This window comes from Callospermophilus lateralis, chromosome 10 (assembly GCF_048772815.1).
Source record: "Callospermophilus lateralis isolate mCalLat2 chromosome 10, mCalLat2.hap1, whole genome shotgun sequence".
NCBI classification, from domain to species: Eukaryota; Metazoa; Chordata; class Mammalia; order Rodentia; family Sciuridae; genus Callospermophilus; species Callospermophilus lateralis.
The window spans coordinates 90,040,653-90,058,113 of NC_135314.1; the positions used below are offsets into that span (position 1 = coordinate 90,040,653).

Genomic DNA, 17,461 nt, shown 5'->3' on the forward strand with positions numbered 1-17,461 from the left:
TGAAAAACACAAGATGCTGCAATAATGGTAACATGAAGTCACAGACTGGACCAGGAGCCCTAGTGGTCTCATTTAGATGTGGCAAATGAAGAATAATAAAGCTTTTCTAGCTCAGGGGTTCTCAAACCTGAGTTGCATCAGAGCCACCTGGAGTCCATGCTAGATCACAGTCAGTTGGGCCCCTCCTTCAGAATTCCTACTTAAGTCTGAGATGTAACTCAAGATTTTTTTTGCTTCTGTGAAAATTATCTTGTGAAGTACATACTGTTACAGTATAATCTTGCTTTTTATTGTGAAGAAAATAAGGTTCAGAGTACTTAACATGCTCAATAGATCCAAAGACTTGCATTTGTTAGAAAAATGATCCCAGCATTTTTTTTTTCTTGTTCATGGGGACAAATTTTACTTGGAAACATTTTCCTCTTCACTCTAGTTCCATAACAATTGAGAGCTATTTGGCTAGGCAATGAGACTGAGCAGAGGTTCCTATGGAGTTCTTGTGTTTCATCTAGAGAATCCATTTAGATTATGTATTTGGAAGAGTACACTGAAATTCTTGATTTAAAAACACCTACTTTTGGCAGAGGCAGGTCCAGGACAGACTTGTCAACCCAGCACGGAGCACAGACAAGCTTAGAGCAGCCCCACTGATACCCATGGAGCCTGCACTGGGTCTGAGCCGTATCTTTGAACATATCACCCAATAACACTGCCCGTCACCCCCCACAACCCGACCTGACACCCCATCGCTAATGGCCACTGCCTCCATCTTGGGATATATTCGTCATCATCTTTAGTTGTGACAACTCCCAGGTTGGATCACTAGCTGGGCAGGTATCCATAGTCAAAAACTCCCTGCTCTCCCTGGTAGCCGCTAACCCTGCACAGTGACTGCCTAGTACAAGGCAGGTGTGCAGCCTCTAGAGTGCAACCCATAAGACCTGCTGAGAGAAAGCTCCCAGATTAGGAAGTAGAAAGGGAAGGGTGAGTGAGATACAGTTTAGAGATTAAATTAGAGACCAGGAACTTTGAGGTCTATAGGTAATACAAGGAGATAAAACTAGGCACCTACATCACATAAGTGGGCCCCAAAGGAGATCCTTGAGGAGCAGTCTTTTATCAGAGAGAGCTGGTGCCATACCCCAATTCCAGGTGCTGTGCACCCAAGACCAACCCTTTTACCCTGGTAACCTTCAATATCTTGAGTGTGGAGATACCAGAAAATAACAGAAATCATCACCTATTTGATGAGAAGGGAAGCAGGAAAGATACGGAACTCCAACCCAAACAAGCCTTGTTTCTTCCTTAGATACTTTTTTTTTTCCCTCCCTCTCTATTCTCCCACCCACACATACCCAACATTTGCGATACCAAGTACTTGGCATAAATTAGGATACTGAGAACTGGGATGTCTGAATAGTATATTATGGTTGTGTTATATATTTGTTTATCTCCTATTTTTACATTTTTTATTTCTTTTAATATTTATATGTGTCTGTTTATATATTCTATTGTCTTCCCACTTACTTGTCTCCCAAAAATCATTTCCTCTATCTTCCCCTGCTACTACCCAACTTCTTTCGATTCCTTTCTCATACTTCCTAAAATCTAACGACTCTATATCCTTACCTCCTACCCCCTCAATGTCTCATCTTACACTTCACCCCGGCTCTTTGTCCACCATCAGCAACTGTAAACCCTTTTGCAAACCTACTATTTACATTGTAGAAATTAATTGAGCTCACCATTTCTGTATATTGTGACAATACTGTAAATGCCTTAATAGCAACCATTTAGTTTTAGGTTGTATACTGGTTGTATTGGGATCTGTTAACACTGTTTTCCCCTTCAAGGAGAGGTACTGGAACCCTGCAGGGGCACTATAAGCCTAAAGCATAAAAATTGTAACACTTCAGATCTACAGCGCTAGACGGAAAGACACAGGATCAACATGAAAAAAAAAGAAAAAAGTGTCATAAACTGTTGAGAGCCACAGCCTAAGGGGCCCCAGCAAACTTTCAGACTGCCAGCTGATGATTGGCTCACAGCGGCCCCAGCAACATCTAGCTGATTGGCTCCTCTGTGGTGATGCTCTTTGGGCTGTTTCCCTGCCCTTTCAGACCACGGAGCTGCTCACTGGGGGACTTTTTTGGCTCCTCCCACACGACCCAGCCAATCGGCCTCAAGAGCAGGAGGATTGTGGGAGGTGGAGAGGCTTGTGGTTGGGGGAGAGGCTTGTGGGAAGCCGGTGGTGGCAGTTGGGCTCTGAGGGTTTTTCCTGAGGAGCTGTTTTGTTTGGCATGTGTGGTTCTAAAAATAAAGTTTGTTTCTTTTGACAAGTGGCTCCTGAATTGTGCCCAGCTAGACAGCGGCACTAAACAAATCAAGGTACTACATTATTAGAATCTATGGCTATAACAACAGAAGAAATTACAGAGAAGGAGTTCAGGATGTACATTATTAAAATGTTCTGTAAATTAAAGGATGATATAAGAGAAAAAATACAGAAAAGCAAAATATCTTTTCAATAAAGAGCTACATAAGTATAGGAAGCAAAAGAAAGCAATTGGAGGTATTGAAAAAAAAAACAACACAAAAATTCTTGCAATGAAAGAAACAATGAAAAAAATGGAAAGCTCAATAGAAAGCATAAACAACAGAATATAGACAACCTGGAAGACAGGATTTCAAACAATGAAGTCAAAATATATAATGTTGAAAAGAATGTAGATCACACAGTGAAGATGTAAGAAACCATGAGCAGAACACTAAAGAAATAAATGACCTAACATTACATCTCAAAGCCCTAGACAAAGAAGAACAAATCTACACCAAAAGTAGTAGAAGACAGGAAATAATAAAGCTTAGAGCTAAAATCAATGAAATTAAAATAAAAAAAAAAACAACTGAAAAATTGACAAAACAAAAAGGTGGTTCTTTGAAAAAAGAAGTAAAATTGATAAACCTTTAGTCATGCTAATTAAGAGAAGGAGGGAGAAAACTCAAATTACTACCATCTGTGATGAAAATGAAAATATCATGACAGACACTGTAAAAATTCAGACAATAATTAGAAATTATTTTGAAAATTTGTACTCCAATAAATAAAAAATACCAAAAGCATCCACAAATTTCTAGAGTCACATGATTTGCCCAAACTGAACCAAAATGATATACAATATTTAATAAGATCAATTTCAAGTAATGAAATAGAAGATGCCATCAGAAGTCTACCAACCAAGAAAATCCCAGGACTGGATACACAGCTGAGTTCTACAAGAACTAATACTCATACTCCTCAAATTATTTCATGAAATAGAAAAAGAGGGAACACTTTCAAACTCATTCTTTGAGGCTAATATCACCTTGATTCCAAAACCAGGGAAAGATTCATCAAAGAAAGAAAACTTCAGACCAATATTTCTAACGAACACTACAATTCTGGCAAATTAAATACAAAAATACATCAAAAAGATAGTGCACCATGATCAAGTGAGGTTCATCCCAAGGATGCAAGTTGGGTTCAACATAGGGAAATCAATAAATGTAATTCATCACATATAGACTTAAAAATAAGAATCATATGATAATTTCAATAGATGCAGAAAAAGCATTTGACAAAATACAGCACCCCTTCATGTTCAAAACACCAGAAAAACTAGGGTTAACAGGAACATAGCTCAACATTGTAAAAGCTATCTAAGGTAAGCCCCAGGCCAACATCATTCTAAATGGAGAAAAATTAAAAGCATTCCTTCTAAAAACTGGAACAAATAGAGATGCCCTCTTTTACCACTTCCATTTAATATAGTTCTTGAAACTCTATGCAGATCAATTAGACAGGCAAAAGAAATTAAGTGATACAGATAGAAAAAGAAGAACTCAAAGTAGCACTATTTGCTGATGATATAATTCTATACATGGAAGACCCAAACACATCCACCAGAAAACTTATAGAACAAATAAATGAATTCAGTAAAGTAGCAGGATATAAAATCAGCACTCATAAATCAAATTATATATCAGTGATAAATCCTCTGAAAAAGAAATGAGGAAACTAACCCATTTACAGTAGCCTTAAAAAAATAATAATACTTGGGAATCAACAAAAGCAGTGAAAGACCTATACAGTGGAAATTACATAATGCTAAAGAAAGAAATTAAAGAAGACCTTAGAAGATGGAAATATCTACCTTGCTGTTAGATAGACAGAATTAATATTGTCAAAACAATCATACTACCAAAAGCACTATACAGATTTAATGCAATTCCAATCAAAATCCCAATGACATTTCTCATAGAAAGATCAGTCATGAAATTCATTGGAATAATAAGAGAGCTAGAATAGCTAAAACAATCCTTAGCAAGAAGAGTAAAACAGGTGGCATCACTATACCAGACCCTAAAATATACTATAGAGCTATAGTAACAAAATGGCATGGCACAAAAAAAGATTTGTAGATCAATGGTATAGAATGGAGGACACAGAGACAAACCCACATAAATACAGTTATCTTATATTAGACAAAGTCACCAAAAACATATATTGGAGAAAAGATAGCCTCTTCAACAAAATGGTGCTGGGAAAACTGGAAATCCATATGCAACAAAATGAAATTAAGCCCCTATCTGTCACCATACACAAAATTTAACTCAAAGTGGATCAAGGACTTAGCATCTTCTCCTTTTACTTACTAACCAAACCATGTATTCTTCTAGATTCCGAACTTTGAAGTAACACAGCTGTCCCAAAGTAGCATCAGATATTTCTTGTCTTGGACCATTTGTACATGCTTCTAACCTATATGGAGTGGCCTCCCCTCATGGTGGTGATCTATCAGTTTTCCAATTGTAACATAAAACATATTTGCAGTCTGTTTATAATGTTATAATTTATTGAGACAAAGTCTATTATATTTTATTTTAAAAACTTAACTCCAACAGGTTGGCAGTCTCCAATTTTAAGAAGCTAAACTGTAAAATATGAAGTGGCTAAAAATTAATTGACTTCACTATCTCTTGATTAATTTAGGTAGCATGCATTGATAAATTGCATTCTTATGGCACTTAGAAGAATATGAAGCAACAAACCTACCAACACTTGGGTAGCCAGGCGTAGAAGGGTCTCCTCCTTGATTCAGTGTCACCATGAAGTTATCATAGTTAATATTTGCAGTCTTTGGTAAATCACAAGGATCAATATATAGAAGAACACCTCCAAATCCAGCTTTTTCCAATAAAGAAATCTAAAAAAAAACAGGGAACATACTTTTAAAATATTATCACATACATTCTGAGTTCATATAGCACCATTTCATGAATGTGATTAAGATACTATGCCTTCATTTCCCTTCCCTTCTCTCTTTTTTTGTTTTTCAAAATAAGCAGACACTTCAAAGGCTGAAGAAGCATGAATCTCTGGCTTCAATTTCCAATACCACAAAAAAAGCTAAATTCAATTAAAATTAAATTAAATAAGTAGGTACTCCAGAGTGTCTAATCAATGAGATAAGGCAAATGATTTTTCTACTCATCCCTTCCTACTTCCTCCCCATCTGTATAATATTTAAGTAGTATTCCTATAAAATTTGCATTTAATGTCAGTTGACTGCTTATGGAATTTCTCACTTTTTTTTTTAAATGTCTAAGTGGATTTAGAATTTCTAATTTTGCAAGATTAACAGAGAAACACCACATGCAATGTTCCCCTTTGAAAAAAAACTGTCCTGACTACTCTTATGTCCTTCCCTAGAGCAGAAATCACTACAGTACTGTGATACATTTCCTCCAGGGCTATGCCTGTCATACCAGTTGTTAAACTGCTGAAAGACTTTCACACTTTTTGGCAAAGAGCCACTGTTCTGAACCTCCCAGGGACCCCACTATACAGTCACTCTAGTCTCTGTCCTGGATGCCCAGACAGACCTGCCAGATAAGGCGACTAAGGGATTTACATATAACCCAGTGAGAGGCCTCCTTCTGAATGATTAGCTTCTGCATGGTCTCTGTCATTAAACATTTTGGAAATAGCCCCTGGTTACTGCCTTTGGAAATATTTAATGTAAAGATTGCTTTCTGTTCTTTAGTAAGTACACAATACATAAGTATAATGGGACAGATGAACTTGACACCATCCAAAGTTCTCTTTATCTTAGCTTGTTAAATTGATTTTATTTTTGTTATGCCTCTTAGTGTAACCTACCTGATTGTAAGGAACAGTAATCATGATTTGCTGATTCTATTTGTTTCCCATGAGAGAGGAAAAGTAATTAAGGAGCATTAAAGGAATAAATGAAAATAAGACTAAGGGTCATATTGAGAACAGACAGTAGGTGGTTATTGTGTGACTTTAGTTAGTATCTATACTTCACTTTCCAATTATTGTTTTTACTGCTTATTGAGATTTGCAGTGGACTAAGCACAGTAGCTGTGGCCCTGGCTAGACCCTTCCTTGAGGGCAGAGGTCACTCTTAACTTCTCCATCATTGTACCACTTGCGTTTAAAAGCATATAGTGAGCATTCAAGAGTATTGCTAAACAACAAAATGCACGAGTAGGTATTTCTTCAACAGCAGCTGTTGAAGAAAATAGAGCCCTGAAAAAATACTTAAATGTACATATACTAGGAATAATAAAACATATTTTTACATACAAAATGACCTTAACTACAAAAGGAAATAATTTGAAAAGAACCTAATATAGAATATAAGTATACCACTTTAATGGTATCTGTCCTACTCCTTTAAAAATGTTCCATACATTACAATTTTGGGTGCAATAAATAATAATTTTTATAACAAAAAACTACCATTGAAAACCTAAGTAAAATATAATTGACTCATATTTGCCTTCAATAATAAGCCACTTAGATCAGATTTCTGTTATTGCTTTCCTCTCAGTATTTTAATGGAGAAAAGAAAAGAATTAAAAAGGACAAGAGGAATAAAATAGGGGGAAAAAAAGAAACAAGGAATGTGTGAATATGATGAGGTCCAGATTTAAGTTACTCTTCAAATCCTCACCATCCTCACCACTTAAGTCTTTAGGGATGTCTTCTGATATTACATGCTGAAATAGCTATTATTTTTTGAAGAGGGAGAGTAGTAGGGATTGAACCCAGGGTGCTTCATCACTGAACCCTTTTATTTTTTGAGACAGGGTCTTGCTAAGTTGCTGAGGCTGGCTTTGAACTTGCGATCCTCCTGCCTCAGCCTCCTGAGCCACTGGGATTATAGGTGTACACTACCACATCCAGCTGGAATACCTATTCTGCTTGTTATAGGAGAATAAATCAAAAATCAAGATTCTTTGGAATATTAAAAATATTATTTTATTAACAATTCATGATTATTAGAGAGAAAAAAGATATGGGCAAAAACCAAAAACGAGAAAGTTCCCTTACATATCAAGAGGTATTTAGCATAAACATGACTAGACCCTTCTTTTCAAGGTTGATGCATATAAACACTTACACTGAGAAAATAAGACCATTTTAATACTATTGTGCAATCTGATTTCATTTAGTTAACAATACATAACAAACATTTGTACTTGTTAAGTACATTTTTATATAATTTAATACCTGTCAAATATTGTATATATGATATGAATAATAATATAAATAGGTGATCAAATGTTATTTAACTGATCTGTAATGTTCAAAAAAAGCATTTTAGGTTATATTGCAGTAAACTTCCTAGCAGCTAAAGCTCTGCACAAATATCTACTCCCATGAAATATATTTCCATTGGTGAAATGTCTAGGTAAAAGTATTCCTGTCTTTATTAGTTTTGGTAACCTATGTTCCCTCCAGAGAATATAGCAAGTTATAGTTTTACCAGGTAATATGTGAAAGTTCAATAGTTTTACCAGGTATATGTTCAAGTTCAATAATCAAAAACTTATGTGTGGTTTTGCTTTTTATGGATTCAGTTCTTCTCTGTCAGCTATGGTCCAAAAATATTAAATGTAATATTCCAGAAATAAGCAATTCATACATTATAAATAACATGCCATTCTGAGTAGCATGATGAAATCTTGAGCCATTATGTTCCATCCTGCCTGAGAAGTGAAGCATCTCTTTCTCCAGTTTATCCATGCTCTATACTCTGTTCACTTGTTAAGTCACTATGCAGTTATCCTGAATATCAGGTTGACTTCCACAGTACTACAATATTGTATTATAGTAAGCCTTATGAAGTAGTCTCATTGCAATAACTTCAAAATGTATAGTATTAATATATTATTAGATATATAATGCCAAGAAATCGAAATATTTAGAATTTGTACATTAAATTTCTTCTGAGCAACTGGACTTTCTTCAGTTTCAGATCTAACTTAATATTACCTGTGAAAAGCTAGCTTTATTTTTCAAAACTTCTTGAGAGTGTTTATAACCTAAAATATGCTGCATATATGACAACTACAAAATGACGTAGGGTTAAGTATATACTGCATTGGTGAAGCTATCAACATTCTGTTTATATTGGAAATACTTCTACTCTAATGAATACTTCAACCAGTATTTCATTTGCAGAAGAGAACTTATTGTTTAAGTTAGCAAATTTGCTAAAAGTGTTTATCCAAAATGTTCATCAGTGATATTGCTAATCCTTGAGTAGTTAAAAAATATATATTTCACATTGTATTTCTCAAGATAAATCATTAAACCAACTTCCTACTCAAATGCTTCCAACCTCTTTTATTCAACTTAAAAGGTTCTAACTCTTTTTAGTTTGTATGTCAAGGTTTGCTAATTCCCTTCACACTACTTCACACTACTTCCCTTCATACCTTTACTTACATGACAACCCACAAAAATATACCCATAATTTGAAGGCTTTATGATACTGAAAGTGAAACCAAGTGGAATTTTATTTTGTTACTTTTTCCAGAAACTTAAATGATTTGGCTGGTACTTTCAATAGCAATAGATTATGATCTGTTTTGAGAAGAATCTTTATAGTTTCATCATATCTACAGTGCCTAACAGACTGCCTAGAACAAAATTATATATTTTATTGTTGCTGAGTTGTTGACAAAATGAGGATATGTACCAACTAGCAAATGAATGAATGCATGAGTGAATATGGTACAAGGGTATACCATAGTGTATATTATATTAATGTTATTTTGCTTTGCTGTTCATACCCTCTGACTGGAAGACTTGAAATAGATTTTGTTGTGGCATCTTATATGCAAAGTTAGAATGCAAGTATAAGTATTAAACCAGCTTACTTTAAAAACTCAAGTAAACATGCAATTAAATGTATTTTCTCTTTTGTCCTCCTTTTAAAAATACATAATTAAAAATAGGTCTATTTTGTATTGATTTTTGCTCTGTTTTGTTATCTAAGAGAGACAGGTGGAAACTAACCCAATGAGGTGTGACATTGTGATTTGGTCCTGCTGACAGGGTCATATATGAATGTCTTTGGCCAGTTTCAAGGTGGCTGATCACATATTTCTTGCTATGAACCATATTAATACATTTCTGCTTGTGTAAAGTATATCAAGGTAGGCTCTATCAATTGCCAAATAACCACTTCCAAAATAAATGGCACTACCAATCCATGGACAACACAGCAGTATTATTGAACAAACCTTGGAGAATTCTAAACTTCTGGGTATTATTTTCTCGGGATAGTGTTTTGGTAAATGAGAGTAGAAAAACTAGGTTTTTAATCCTATTGTCCTGGACAATCAATATCTGGGTACTAGGTGGATGCATGGTATTTCAAAATTCAGGAACAATCATTCAAAAAAAAACTAAAAAATCAGGAGGATAAAAGAGAAAGGCCCCTGCTCTGATTCTTACTAGTTAAGTTCGTTAATTACTCATTTCTATTCTTACTTTTAACTGAAATAGCTTTTTGAGTCCAGAAGAAGGAGGATATATTGTCCTTCACACAATTTACTTATTCATGGTATCAAGCAAGGGTATATCATTTGAATTCCACACCTGGACATTAATTCATTCACAGTTGTTCCTAAATGGTCAGTACATGCTTTTGAACCAATTGAATGTTAACTGTGCTCTTTTGATTGTCATTGGTCAAAATGACTGCATGAGGGGTTGAAGTTGTGTCTCAGGGGTAGAGTGCTTGCCTCACATGTGTGAGGCACTGGGTTCGATCCTCAGCACCACATGAAAATAAATAAACAAAATAAAGGTATTGTGCCCATCTACAACTAAAAAAAAAAAAAAGAGTGCATGAACTGCCACCTGTGTATCTGATACCAAAATAAGAACTTTTTTTTTTCCCACCATTTAGGCTCTTTACAACATTCATTCAACATTACCATCATCTGAACTTCATAGTCCTCATGTGGGGGGAAAAAGAAAACTTAACAAAACCAAAGTTAAATATAATACAAAAAGAGGACCTTACTTTTACAGAAAAAAAAATTAAGGCCTATTGTCATGCACTAAATTTTTAGGTCTTGGCACACATTTGAAATAACTAATATTTGGAGATAAAACTTTATAGAGCAATTAAGGTTAAAAGAGGCCAAAAGGTCAACTCTAGTCCAACATGACTGGTGTCCTTATAAGATGACAACCTAGAAGAACAGGCACTGAGAATAGGTCGCGTGAAGACACAGGGAGAAGGTGGCATTTATGAGCCAAAGAGAAAGACACTAGAAGAAACCAACCCTGCAGACACTTTGATCTTGGATTTTTAGCCTCCAGAACTGTAAGAAAATAAATTTCTGTGACATAAGCCACCCAGTCTGGCATTTTGTTATGGCAGCTCTAGCAAATGAAAACACACACACACACACACACACACACACATATACATACACAAACATCTGCTAAACTCCATAAAAGATTCAGGAATATAATTTGGATTAGAATCTGTCTTCTGAGTCAGTTTTTAGCCAAATTATCAAGTATTTATTGTACCTCTACTATGGGACAGGTAAAATCTTTTATTTGTTGTTTTTTTTAAAAAAAAATTTCTAATACTTTCTTTTTAGTTGTAGATGAACACATAGTACCTTTATTTATTTTTATATGGTGCTGAGGATTGAACACAGTGCCTCACACGTGCAAGGCAAGTGCTTTACACTGAGTTACAGCCCCACCCCTATTTGTTGATTTTTATTCAAATGATTTGATATAAGTCACTTCGATTCCCCTTACATAGTTGCTAAAATTGTGATCCAGAAAGTTAAGAATTTGGCCCAGGGACAGAGCTAATAAGTGATAATGTCAGGGATCAGACTGGAGTTGTCTAAATTCAAGTCTGGTGATCTTTCCACAAAGTATGCCTTTCTTTTCAATTATATGTTCATCCTTTACAAAGACAAATAGACTGGCTAAGGGGTGAATTTATAAAACACATCAGATGTTTCTTGCTGTGATCTGCTTCCCGAGAAGACACTGAAATCAATACTGTGAGAATTATATGCCTGTTTGTCTAGATTGTTAAGAAAAGACCTGGATTTGTGCAATGGTGCTGTCATGGGGACCTGTTCATATAAAAAAATAGATTGAGATATTTTAGATTAAAGATTCATGACTATAACAACATATAAGTAAATGTTTAAAACAGTAATTTAATATTTTATAGACAATTATTATTTATTTAAATTAAATAATTCTGACATAGGAAAATAAAAATGATGACAGATTTCTTTAGGAGATATTTTTAATTCAGAGGTTTACATTTTATGTTATCCTTCTTGAAGTTATTTTTTCTATGAGTATGTTTGTAGAACAGTAGTTTTCTTATGTATTATATTGTGAAGATGCCATTAAAAGAGGTTTGTAAGGTTCCTGCTTACTTTGTTATATTTCAGAAATAAATTCACATTTTTTGTTAGTTAAAATTAAAAAAAAATACTATTACGGTAAGGAACATTCACCATGATCAAACAGACAATAGGCAAGGTGTGATCACATTATTCTTCTTCAAAATCACTCAACACCTTAACTTGAATATTCAAACTGTTTTGCTTGATGTTCTAGTGAGATTAATAAGAAATGGCCTCTTCTTTTGTCAAGAAAAAGTCTGGAAATCATTCAGTAAGTTAAAACTGTTGCAGAGGTCTGAAAAACTTCTTTTGACTTCTATCATTACTATTCAGGAAGGAGGGAGGGAAAGAAATGAGGGAGGAAGAGAGGGTGGGTTGGAGGGAGAGAGAAAAGAGGGAAGGATCTCCCGTCTCATATATCCTTGTATATTTATTTTTCATTCTACTTTAAACTAATATCTCATTGTAGCCTCATAATAACCCTCTGCAATTATTCTTATTTCACAAATGAAATGATCATGACATAAAGATTACCAGATCAAGACCACAGAGTTAATTAACAACATATTTCAGACTGGAAAAAATGTGTGCTCATTATTTTCCTGTGCTTTTCTCCCATAAAGATATACTGCTTCCAAATAATGAGAAAAAAATAATAATGTGGCTTTGCAAATTTCTTTTTGTTCTCAAAATTTATATTAAATTATTTGACAACTTTCTCAACAGTTGTTGCATGGTAAAAGCCCAATGTTTAAAAATATGACATTGTTTTTTTTCAACTGTAGCTTTACAACATTGAGGAGAATTTTATATTCTGTTTTTCTACCCTTTACTTCTTTCCATGCGAGATCCATCTATGTAGCTCGGACATATTATTATAGGTCCAAGGTGAAGTATACATGGCCAAAGTGGAGATCAGAAAATAATCCCTAAGCCCTTTTTTATTTTCAGAGACAGGAAAAAAAAAAAAAAACTGGTGAAGGTCTTTTCCTCTGTTAAGGGGAGTCATGGACTCAAAAAATAAAGGTCTTTGGTCTTTATCAGTTTCACTAATATGATTATATGATTATTTAGTATCAGTCTAAATAAACCATCATTAAGTTGGTTCCTGAATTTAAAAGACTAAAGAGCATTTATCTTTAAGAATTTCTCTAATAAGATTCTATTCTTTGTAACTAATAATGGTGGTAGGAGGAAGCCAAGTCGATTTCTTTCAATCTCTAGACCGGCTGTTGCTTTTAAATGAAAAAAAAAAAAAAATGCTGTTCAAAAGGAAAAGAAAAGGGGGGATTAGTACTATATATATAGAAAAATTAAGTGACAAAGACGCTAAGATTCTGACTTTGCAAATTACTATTTTTAGTGCTTATACATGTAAATATATGTGAAAGAGGAAGAGAGGAGTTGGGAAGATAGAATATTGACATGCAAGGATTCTGGAATTATATAATTTTCTAGTTTAATAAAAAATGTGAAAATTGCCTACATTTAATTGTGTATGATTTGCTACCAATACTCTTAAGTAAGAGCATATTTAACTGAATTCATAATAAATGGAAATAAACACATGGATAGCAATTAGTAAGAATGAAATACATCTGAAGGTATCTTAGAAATTAGTTGTTGATTAGGTTTATTGACAAATAATTTTCTGATTTTTCAATATCTGTAAGAAATTGCATTTAATATTTTAATTTCTATTACCTACAAAATCACTTCTATAACTAATATACTCAACAGAACTTTCACAATTTTCTTTCATATAGAAGAAAAAAACTTTGGTGACTAGATGTATATTTAACACTCAAGATCTTCTTAATTTATACCATTACGAACCATCTCATGAAGAAAAAGAAAAGATAAAGTCAATTTTGGGCAGCATTTTTTAAACTGAAATATGTATATATGACTCTTTCTTAGATATAGATAACTATGAAAAGAATATGAAAGCTAATCAAATGAATATTACCATTACATGCACATGTCAAAATACTTTTAACATTTTGTCATAGAAAAATCTCAAATCTTGCAGCTCCTGCAAGGTCATGTTATAAGCTATTAGAAATGAATTTGTATTCATCTATTTATTTATTTATTTATTTATTTATTTATTTATTTATTTATTAGCCCTGCTTAGCAAGCAACATAGCACAAGAAAATGTCTCAGACTAAGAGTAAGCTGTCTTGTCCTAGACCAGCCATTAGTCAGGGGATGCTGGGCATGCCATTGAAAAGCTCTACAGTTCAATTTTCTCATCTGTAAAAAGAGATGACCTTTGCTCTGCCAGTCACACAAAATGACTGGGAAAGTCAAAGATCTGAAAGTCAATATGTCTGAAGGATTTTGTAAAGTGCAAAATGCTACATAATATGCAAGTATTTTTTTGTTTTATTTTGCTTTATTTAATTAATTAATTTATTTTTGTAGTGATGATGAAGGAGGATGAGGAGCAAAAGAATTTGGTTATTATGGGAATGTAAATATTTTTTCATTTGTCTCAGGTTGGGAATAGTGTTTAGAAAGGGGGAAAAACGTTTTTATCCTAAAAAAGTTTATTGATATAAAAATGAAAACATTTCATGGGTTTATTTCCAAAAGTAAATATTCATGTAAAATAAATATATTCTTTTTGGGGGGTGGGGGGTATCAGGGATTGAACTCAGGGGCACTTGACCACTGAGTGACATCCCCAGCCCTATTTTGTATTTTATTTAGAGACAGGGTCTCACCGAGTTGCTTAGTACCTCACTTTTGATGAGGCTGGCTTTGAACTCAAGATCCTCCTGTCTCAGCCTCCAGAGCTGCTGGAATTACAGGTGTGCACCACCATGCATGCCTACATAAGTATATCCTTTTATTGTCATTCATCTATTACCAGGTTGTCTACTCTCTATTGTATGTTATATTGAAAGAACCATGAATCCTAAGACCTTTGAATTTGTCTATATATTTTTCTGGACTACTTTATGTTTTTTAAATTTTATAATTTTATTACTTATAATATTAACATATCTTTCTATAATTAGTATAGTGATTTATTATATTTTCTTCACCAATCCATGACATACTGTTTTGGTTACCATATTATTTATTTTTTTCCATTTAAAAAAAGAAATGTACTTCATAGAGAAATACTTCCTTTACTGCTCTTGAAATTAATTTATTTAATTATGAAGAATGAGTAGTAGCAAAACACAAGAAGTTAAGTGACATTATCACTTCTGGGCATGCTCAAAGATCACACATACTGGAAATGAATTAATCATGGCTTCTTTTGGTGGGATACAAATCAGATGTATGCTTTGTGTAAAGAATTGAATTGCAATAGAAAGAATTTCCATGTTATTTTTTCTAATTTCATTGATTGGAAAGATTGCTACAAAAAAAGACAGAATGCTTGTTTCTTTTTCATGTAGTTTATAGATTAGCAGTTGTTACCTTTGCATTCTAGTCTGGCAGAAATTGACAGGGACTTTTTGCAGTAAAAACTTATGGAAGTGAAAGTCAGAGTTGCCCCTTCTCTGGCCCAAGATGTCTTTTGAATTTCTTGAGGTTCACCATTCTCTTTGAGGAGAAGAAATAAATTGTCTACATATATATTTTCATTCCTACCTTAGACATTGTTTGAAGAGAAAAGGTAGCAAAGGCCCATTCTGATTCTGACTTATCTCCTTTTAAAATTTTTGTTTTTTAGTTGTAGATGGATACAATACCTTTATTTTATTCATGCATTTTTATATGGTGCTGAGGATCAAACCCAGTGCCTCACATGTGCTAGGCAATCGTTTTACCACTGAGCTAACAACCCCAGTCCCTGACTTATCTCTTGACAACTACATTAACTGTTAAATCAATTTACAAGATTTCTCACCACCAACAGATATTTGGGAATATAAAGCATTATTTCAATGGACTCTATCCAAGGTAACTGAGGCAACACTCACTTTTCCTCTCCACCTTCACTTCTACTTCTTTTCCTAGTTTTAGTACTGCATCAAGATACAATGTGGAGAACACATACAGTTTAATGTCTAAATACACAGCAGTGGTGAAAAATGACACCTCAGTGAGAGAGTTCTCAAGCAGACCCAATGTAATGAATAGCATGAAAGTAGCACTGAACGAATCAGAAACAAGTACGAAAAATTTAAAGAGGAGAAATCATTAGTACAACTGATCTTGTGGTCCAAAGCTTCTTTCCACATGGCATGGAAATATCACAATGGAAATACTTCTCTTCCCTTTTATAAGAGAATAGTTTTCTACACAGAAATGTTTGTCCCACATTAATACATTATACTTTATTAAAGCAATAATGTTTAAGCAAAGATTATATTTAAGCCAATATATCTACCTTTTCCCTAGGGATTTGTATAAACTTTATTAGCTGTGGTGCACATCAAATGGGAGTAAATAATTACTTTGTTTTTTTCTTTTAATTGAATACGTTTTGCTCATGTTGTGATAACAGGTTTATTTGAAAGTAAAAGTAATTTGTTATAGAACAGCAGCTTTTATAAATGGAAACGTCTACAACAGAACATTGTGAGATGTTTAAATATTAACCAGACATATTACTCACTCGCTATACTAAATTTCAGAAATTTAATACAAATTAAGTACATATTTTATTGCTAGATCTTGCTTACCAGTGCTAAGAAATCCACAATGTTCAATTCTAATTAAAAATGAAATTGAACTGCAATTCCCTGGAAACAAGGGCTGATCAGACTCAATAAGCTTTACTTAATTTATTTCAGAAAATAATTGAATTGCTCATAGACAAAGACAAAAATGCTTATATTGTTAAAGAAATACATGCTTCCAAATCTTCTAAATTCTACTTTTAAATGTCAACAGCTGATTGCATATCCCATATATGTTTTAAAACATTCAAGAATATTCCATTTATCTTTATCATTTATTATTTCTATTTATGTACTTACTATGGCTGGGTACACAATGCATACTTGATTATTTTTTAAAATTTTAATAGAAGTAAAAATATTGCTATTTCTCATTATAACTTATTTTTCTAATTGGATTCGTAGTTTTAAAACAGGTTAAAAATGCTTGACTTGCATCATTTAGTTAATACAACTATTCCAGGAGATTTTTATGCTTACTCATTATATTCTTTATTTGTATTTTGTTTTTTTTTTTAATTTTATTTATTTTAGAAAATTGTCCTCTGGGAAGATTACAGTTTTTCCCTGGTTTTGTTATCTCTTAATAGTGTGAATGCTGGTTTTAAACTAATAGGAAAACAAAAATAGAAAAATAACCTGAACATGAAGAGTGTACTATTGGTAAAGAGCAGGAAAAATGATTCTTCACTCATTTCTCTTTCCATTTTGAACTCTTTTATATAAGGATTTGGTTTGAGATCACAATGATCCTACCATATCTCTGGAATTTTCCTGAGATGAATAGCTTCATCTTCAGAAAGAGTGTTCTTTCTATACAAGGTTGGATTAAGGAGTGATGATTTTAGAATACTCCCAGATAGCATCTCTAAGCAGCTCTGGACTTTTAAATAACAATAGAAATGTAAATAACTGAAGTTGTCCTATGCTGAAATGTGAACATTGATAATATTTCAGAAGATTAATTTTATGCAGAAGACAGGCCCATCTGTTAAGGAATTCATAGAAGCCACCATGGCACTGAGCAGAAAATTTTAAAATTCACTTCTCT

General features: G+C 33.5%; 1 protein-coding gene across 1 annotated transcript in view; it reads right to left on the bottom strand.

The window, feature by feature from the left end:
• Nucleotides 1-17,461, bottom strand: part of Naaladl2 (N-acetylated alpha-linked acidic dipeptidase like 2) — a 645,091-nt gene that overhangs the window by 435,012 nt on the left and 192,618 nt on the right. The window contains exon 5 of the mRNA XM_076867047.2: nt 5,096-5,246. Within this exon, the coding sequence (XP_076723162.2) occupies nt 5,096-5,246 (151 nt within the window). The remainder of the gene's footprint in view (nt 1-5,095; nt 5,247-17,461) is intronic.